Source organism: Puntigrus tetrazona, chromosome 3 (genome assembly GCF_018831695.1).
Source record: "Puntigrus tetrazona isolate hp1 chromosome 3, ASM1883169v1, whole genome shotgun sequence".
In the NCBI taxonomy this organism is placed as follows: Eukaryota; Metazoa; Chordata; class Actinopteri; order Cypriniformes; family Cyprinidae; genus Puntigrus; species Puntigrus tetrazona.
This window is the reverse complement of record NC_056701.1, coordinates 25,945,009-25,953,057: the sequence shown is the minus strand read 5'-3', so window position 1 is coordinate 25,953,057 and position 8,049 is coordinate 25,945,009. Positions and strand designations below refer to the sequence as shown.

At 38.3% G+C, this 8,049-nt stretch overlaps 1 protein-coding gene and 1 pseudogene across 1 annotated transcript; both read right to left on the bottom strand.

Annotated features, from left to right (window-relative positions):
* Window positions 1-310: 310 nt before the first annotated feature.
* Window positions 311-5,004, bottom strand: LOC122341778 (glucose-induced degradation protein 4 homolog). The gene is made up of 6 exons (XM_043235389.1): window positions 4,596-5,004; window positions 3,596-3,655; window positions 2,323-2,430; window positions 2,097-2,198; window positions 1,159-1,289; window positions 311-1,073 (listed from the first exon to the last, which is right to left on the bottom strand). The coding sequence occupies exons 1-6, from the start codon at window positions 4,782-4,784 to the stop codon at window positions 1,010-1,012; spliced, it is 654 nt and encodes a 217-aa protein (XP_043091324.1). The 5' UTR covers window positions 4,785-5,004; the 3' UTR covers window positions 311-1,009.
* A 54-nt stretch (window positions 5,005-5,058) lies between these two features.
* On the bottom strand, window positions 5,059-7,570 carry LOC122341776 (annotated as a pseudogene).
* Between the last annotated feature and the right edge of the window lie 479 nt (window positions 7,571-8,049).

Sequence of the window (8,049 nt, the reverse complement as noted above, 5' to 3'; positions counted from 1 at the left end):
AATAAATGAAGAATTGTGTTCATTACATTTACGCTGGCAATCGCTGCGTGGTGAAACAGGCTTCCACATACTCGAGACTCTTAGAAGCTGAGATTTTCAGGTTGCATAGCAAAACAAGGAGCGTAAAACTACCGACAGATATATATATATTTTTTCCCCAAACTCAGAGAGAAATGTTTCATCCAAAGCAGCTTTACAAATAGCTTTACCACCACAGGATAATATATATATATATATATATATATATATATATATATATATATATATATATATATATATATATATATATATATATATATATATATATATACACACACCTCTTTCCAAAACACCTGACTCCATTTCATAATAAAAATATATCACACGTAGAAGCGAAGGACCCAGCTGCTATATACGTCTTTTGATGATACACCTTACGTTAATAAAAAAAAAAAACACCGTCTGAGGGCCAAGCGAGCCACAGACAACAGAGACTCTCCACATCCGTCGTATCTTTGACACGTCTTCAAAAGACGTTCCAGCGTCCCGCTCGGTCTTTTCATACAGAATGATTAAAAATAAATTAAAACCAATTTCAAAACTTCTAGATTGGCCATGCTTTTTTTTTTTTTTTTTTTTATCAAAAAGCGAGAAAAAAAAAAAAAAAAAAAAAAAAACAACGAGAAAAACATCACCATTGGCTCTTCCATCCAGGGCAAAGAAAAACTGATTTCAATCCCCAAACTTTAAGGATATAAATAGTTTTCTGAGATGATCGGAGGACAGAGGCGTTGAAAACATAAAAGGATAAAAACGAAACGCTAACACTGCTGCGTATCCCCGAATCCCGCTCGCTTGATCGGCTTGTGCAGAGAGTCTCCCGAAAGAGTCCCTTCCTCCATCGTCCGTACCTCCGTTTGTTCTTTCGCTGAGGGGAGAGGACAGCCGAGTCCTGGGGGCGTAATCGTTAAGACAGTTCCTCTCATCTCGTGTCCGTTTCCTCTGTAGATTCACCTCCAGGACTTCGGTGTCACCGGAACTCGTAGATGGGTGCGCTGTGTTCGGGGACGTGCGTGAGGTTCAAAGACTGATACCTGACACGGACGAGAGGAAAACAGGGCCACCGAGGTGAGATGCGTTCAAAACACTCATATTTTGAGGATTTTTCGAGCGATATACCATTCGGAGCTTCTGTGGTAGTAGTAGCCCTCTATGGTGGCTGTAGACTTCTGGAAACAGATGTAGTAGAAGCCTGCGAAGGAAGCACCGCTGATGTCTTTGATTGTGTGATCTGGAACTAGGAACTGCTCCTGCGGCAAACCAACGGTTTATCCATTGACAATTTCAATAGAGTTAAACAGAATTGAACTTTTATCAATTTGTAGATATACACTACATATCGGTGAGGTTTCTCTGTTTCTGAAAGGAGGCTTACCAAGCTTGGATTTTGAAAAAAAAAAAAAAAAAAAAATACTGTGAAATATTATTACAATTTAAAATAATCATTTTTATGTAGTTTATAATTAGTGCTTTAAAACAATTAACCATGATTGATTTTTTAATTTTTACAAAATGTGTATGCTGTATATTTATTATGTGCATATAAACACATTGTGTATATTTTACAAACATTTACAGGCATTTACAAATATTTTATCATATATAAAAATATATTTAATATACAAATAACTTTTTCTTAAATATATGCATGTGTGTGTATTTATATATACATAATATACACAGAACAAACATATTTATTATAATTAATCATGTATAATCATAATAACTAACGTTATTTATATATTCCTGCGACACATTACAGTCTTCGGTGTCACATGATCCTACAGAAAGCAGAATAAGAAGTCGATTTTCTGCTCAAAAACATTTTTATAATTATTATTAATGAAACAGTCGAGCTGCTTAATATTGATAACATTTTTTTTGATAAATATACATAAAAAAACAAAACTATGTATTTGATATAGAAATCTTTTGTTGCAAATGCCTTTTGACCGACCCAATGCATCCTCGCTGAATAAAAGTATTAATATCTTTCAAAAATCATACAAACGTTTGAACAGCACTGCATCTGGTTTCGTTCAGAAATGATAACGTACCTTCCACCGCATGAAAACGTAGTCACTGTTCTTTAGCTCCTCATAGTCGAAATCATCCGAATTAAAACTTTTTGCGTACTGATAAAAGGCTTGAAACTTCCCCTGGGGATGAAACAAAAAGAGAGAGAGAGAAAAAAACGTATTTAGCAGATCAGGTTCTACTCGCAATTGAGTCAAGATCCATAAAGATTCATAATCACAGTTTGTGTACAACATTATTCATTACCCAGTGCTTTCGGTCAACGTCCTCATCGGCGTCCCATTTCCTGGTTAAAAAAGGCCGTTTCTTGCTTATGATCTCCCCAGCGAAGAATGTAGTAAGCGTGGGATATTCCTGCAGAGAGCAGCAGAGCGGGATGAGTAATGCTTTGCCTTGATCTGAAATACTGCTCTCATTCAGCCACAATCATTTGAATTAAAAAAAAAAAACAGCACATCATTTTCAGTGCACTTCGTATTTGCCCATTCTTCCTCGTCTCATGAAGTTTTGGCGTTTTAATAGCATTAAAGTTGTTAAGTCCAATTCATTTTCACTAACTGAAAGCTCTGATTTAATGGTTTAATTGCGCCAAATGCGCACTGAAGTGTTTGTTGTATTTTTATATATCGGACTGTTTTAATAAATGTATTCTCTACTGTTCATTTTATTTTATTTATTTTGATTATTTCATGCTTTCAGATAGGGTTTGTTAAATGGATCAAAAGCCACAGTGAAGACATTTATATCGTTCCACGCGTTTCTGTTTCAAATAAATGTCGTTCTTTTCAGCTTTCTGCTCATCAAAAACAAATTTGTATCGAGATTTCAAAAAATAAATACAAATAAAATAGAAACTAAGCAGCACGACATTGATTGTTTTAACATGTAATTTAGTACATTTTTTAAAAAAAAATTCACAATATTACTGAAAACACATGAGAATTATTAAATATCATACTTATCTGACATTTTTAGGAAAACAACAAAAATGTATTATTTTTAACTCATTTTATTCCATTATTATATATATATATATATATATATATATATATATATATATATATATATATATATATATATATATATATATATATATATATATATATATATATACACACACACATACATACTGTATATATACTGTATACACACACACACACACACACACATATATATATATATATATATATATATATATATATATAAATATAGGTACCCTTCAATGTTATTTCAGAAAAATAACCATATCAAAATAAATACCAATTGTAACATCTGGTTTTTAATTCCTTGACACAGATCAATAAAGATTAGTGCACTTGGCTGTATCTTGAAGAAATCACTGACTATCAGAGTGAGGACAGCAGCCCTCTAAAGATCCTCGTCCAAACCCGCTGCGCGCTGGATCACAGACAAACCACAAACTCTCAGGCGAACAAAAGTAGTTTTTGCTCATCTCTCTGATCAGCAGCTACTAAAACAGGATCCCAGCATCAACATCCCAAACACACACGTCCCTCACCTCGGTCAGACCTTTGATCTTGAGGTATCCACACAGGTCTGAGTCCTCCATGGTCACGTGCTGTGGGTCCAAAGCAAAGGGTTTCAGTAAAACCACACAACAACACCCTTCAATAACACTGCTAGAAAGCGCTGACCTGGCCTCAAACGTGAAGCTAGGACACTGAAGGGAAGTCCAGAGTCACTGACGCGCAGTATCAGGAACGGAAACACACACACACACACACACACACACACACACACACGTGAAGCGGTGGGCAAAATGATTACAACACTAGTATTTCCGTTATGCAAGTCATTTCTATCTTTTGCTGAAGAACTTACATTTTCAAGCTTTCATGTGATAATCGAGTGAGATTTCTGTGCTTCACAGAGATCTGATCTGATCAGTCTGTCTGAATGACGTAAAGAAACTGAGACAGACCCCGATCCTGAAGAACTGTGTCAGTGTCTCCAAGACGCTTCAAGAAACCTCCCTGAAAAACTAGGACAGAAGCGGCTTTAAAAGCAAACAAGTTAATTAACAGGAAAAATACGTGTTCATGGCATTGTTTTGGAGAGCGTCTTGGAGACATAGTATTTTGATGATGATGATCAGATCAGTGTGAACCAAATAAAATCTCTCTGGATTATTACAATCAAGGCCAAAATGAACGTTTGCAAACACAAACTGACATGTCCTACCCCGTTTCCTACTGACACTACGGCAAGAGATAGAAATGACTGACTTAAACCCATTTTAGCTGCTAATAATAAACGTCCTAATAATTATTTTGCCCGCCGCTGTACGTAAACTACCTAGACAGCGTTTCTAGGCTCGAAAACTACCTAGTAGCATCCGCTCACGAGCAAGCAAATAACGTTTTAGGACTTCCACTCGCAGTGAGCTCCTACCTAGACAGCAGTTAAGGACAGCGCAGTCGTTTGGATTCGCAGGTGCGCTGAACCCCGGAGTGCCGTCTAGCTAGGGAGCTCGCTCGTCGCTAAGCGTGCGTGTTTACCTGCAGGACCACCTCGACGTCGTACGAGTTTCCTTTGCTCTTCTGGTACCCGCGGAACTGGGAGCCGCTGTAGAGCAGAGAGGTGTTGACGCCGGGCTGCTGGGTATTGATCGGCGGGGGCGGAACGAGAGAGGCCGAGGCCAAGCAGGCCAGCGGCGAGCCCTGACAGCAGTCGGTACGGACCGGCATAATCGATCGCTTTCGCGGGGCTCTCCCCGAGCTCGAGCGGCCGAGCGGCGCTTATCTGACGCGCTGGGACGGGAGAAAACGCGACGCTGACAGCGCGATGCGTAAGTTTAGGAGTTTCTCCCGCAGGACGCGCGGTTACGTCCCTTCACAGCAGAACGAAGGCGCTCAACGGCGAGTCATGTGACCCAGCATGCTGTTAATTGATTGGACGACGGAAGTCGAGTAACGATGACGCCGGGCGCTCATTGGCTGCTTCGAAAAAGCGTTATGGGATTTGTAGTTCTACTCGCTGGAAGCGTTAGTGTAGAAATAACGTAAGGCAGTCGGTAATGTTGTAGATATGACAGCTGTTTCTCAGCAGCGAATTTGCCAGTATAACATGGTAAACTGTCTCTTGTTTGTATACATATATAAGCAGTGACATTCTTGTTAGTATTTTGATATGTTTTAATGTGTGATATTCTGACAAACAAAGTACATTAAACACTTTTTTTTTTTTTTTTTTGCAGAAAATATTGTGTTAGCTATGGGAATTTAAGTACATTTAGATATGTGTAATTGTAATATATATAGCTGCTAACACCCCATTTGAGAAATGTCCTTTTATGTACAGCTCTCTATTACAGTCAACAAATGAAATTGCTGTAACACTGGTGCTTCCCTGTAGATGGCAGGATTGCATAAAATAAAATACACTTAAAAACATTAAAACTAATCCATTTCAGTACTTAAAACTATAAGAATACAGAAGCACACTTGTTTACTGACAACAAAAATAGCAAAATTAGTTTACAGGTTTTTTGTTTTTTTTTTGTTAAGAATCTGACTTGAGAAACATTTTAACGGTGCTCAGGCGACTGCATGTCCTCCAGCTCATCCTTCACGTAACCAGCGTAGTTTAGGATCTCTGCGATACGCTTGCGATTCCTCTTCACTTCTTCATCATGTATCTATAAGCAAAACACAAAGGTTCCAACATTAATAATAAAAAGTCTTGCATGATAGGCTACCCTGTGACAAAACTGTATAATATTAATTGTATATAAAAAATGAAGTTAGGAAGTGTGATCCTAGACAGTTTGCATGGTAGGCTACATGAACAAAATCTAAAAATAAAAGGGCCTACAATATAATATAATGTATGTATAATTATAATTTTGTACTGAATTCAGCAGTGCGCTCATCCAGCTGTTGATCCGTGTCAGGAGCTCGTCCTCCCTGTTATCAATCTTCAGCAGGTGGGTGTCATGGGAAGCACTGACTGCGTTGGTCACTGTGTCTTTATCTACCAACAGCTACATAGAAGCATAAGAAATGAAGATGAAATACGAGTCTGGGACATGAATAGTTACCATGGTCTTCTTTCTTACACAATGTATAAACACAAATATTTTTTTGTTTCCAAGTTATGCAGTCAAGATCGTTTTCCACTGACCATTGCTACATCATCAGATATTTCCTCCTCTAGCTCATTTTTGACCACCTTCTCCAGCGTTGCCAAGGCAATCTCAAGCTGTTGTTCATGGTGCTGGTTTTCCAGATCTCTGCATTGTGCAAATGTGCGCCAAAGTCAAAGAAGTATTTTTTTAAAAATGTGTATGTGTGTGTGTGTGTGTGTGTGGGTGTTTAGGTTTGTTGAATAAAGGATATATCCCTTGCACATATTCAATAAACCCTCCAACCATGTCGGAGATGTTCCTCTCAAAGTCTTTGAAGATGTCCCTTAAAAAGCAAATTTGTGAAACTTCTAAAATTGCAAATATATCCATATATAATGATACATTAAAGGAACATATCTCCTAGAAATGAAACTTTCTATATATATATATATATATATATATATATATATATATATATATATATATATATATATATATATATATATATATATATATATTCACACTTGCTCAGCGATGGATCCTCTGCAGTGAATGGGTGCCGTCAGAATGAGAGTCCAAACAGCTGATAAAAGCCCAACAGTTAAGATGCATGTTTGTCATAAATAAACCAGTCAAGATGGAAATATCAATAATATTGCTTTCTCTGAATTAGGAGAGAAATATGCACAGGCTGTTAGGGAAAACTGGACCGGAGTTACTTGTGGATTATTTCAATGTCTTATTTCCTGACTGTTTGGACTCTCATTCTGGCGGCACCCATTCACTGCAGGTGATCCATCGGCGAGCAAGTGCTACAGAACCTGTTTAAATTAAGATTTTCACTAAGCGTTTACATTTCGGTCTCAACGATTCCTGTAAAAACATACACGCCCGTAGGTTTTTTTGTTCTGACCTCCAGTTGGTCCACCAGCTGCAGTTCCAGACCCATGAGGGTTTCAGAGAGCTGGCTGGCTTGCTCCTGGCAGGAGCGGATGTGGTCTTCGGTAGCTCGACGTCTGCGATCTGTTGCATCTCCGCTATATTCTTCAGCGGAATGGGAATTCATTTGTGAGTATATTGCTTGCATCGTTTTCCCAGCTTGCCTGAGGGGACCGACCTGCCTCCTGGAGCTTTCAAAGTCAGCTGCTATTTGTGCTGCTTTCTGCCGATTGTCAGCCGCTGCCTCACGGAACAGGTAAAAAGGATTCCACCTCAGCCTTTCTCTGAGCATGCTGAGTCAAACCGGAATCAAATATCTGCACACACAGAGCCTCCATCTTGCTCTTAAACGTACATGGTCGTCAAGGTAAATATATATATATACATAGGTTTTGAGGCCTTTTAGTGTTTTAATAGCACAGCTTCTGTTATATTTGGCATTGCTGACAAGGATATGACTCGAGCAGAGCTTCCATTCCAGGAGAAGAGCCAGTTTCTCCCCATCAGGATCTTCATCAAACATGCTGTTGAAGAGCTGAGGTCCATTCAAGAACTCCACGGCGTCCTGTAAAAGAAGGAAGCAGCATTTATTCAGAGCGCGTACCACATAGACTAGCCCTCGAGAAAAAAAAGTAAAAGACCGAAGATGTTAACGGTGGTCACCCTGCGCAGCTGAAGCTCCTCGTCGCTGACCTTCTCAGCCTCCGTTGCCTGCTGCTCCGCATAGCTCGTTTTGTTGCATTCCCTCAACGGCATACTTATACTTTGCATTAGCAGTTTCACGCTTCATATATGTAAAACATATTCATTTTAATCATTAAAAAAAACATTAGGAAAAAATCTGTCCCTTATGAAAAAGAAGTGTGCACTTCACAAGTATAATTACAGATAAAAAAAATTTAAATTGTGTTACATTTTAAGCATAACAAATTACAACTTCATAGCAA

What these genes read in the sequence shown, in the direction of transcription:
- LOC122341778 (XM_043235389.1), bottom strand. Translation starts at nt 4,784, where the DNA reads ATGCCGGTCCGTACCGACTGCTGTCAGGGCTCGCCGCTGGCCTGCTTG. An exon ending in ACGTTGACCGAAAGCACTGG is followed by an intron (nt 2,199 to 2,322) that starts GTAATGAATAAT and finishes TTTCATCCCCAG; the next exon opens with GGGAAGTTTCAAGCCTTTTA. An exon ending in ACGTTTTCATGCGGTGGAAG is followed by an intron (nt 1,290 to 2,096) that starts GTACGTTATCAT and finishes GGTTTGCCGCAG; the next exon opens with GAGCAGTTCCTAGTTCCAGA.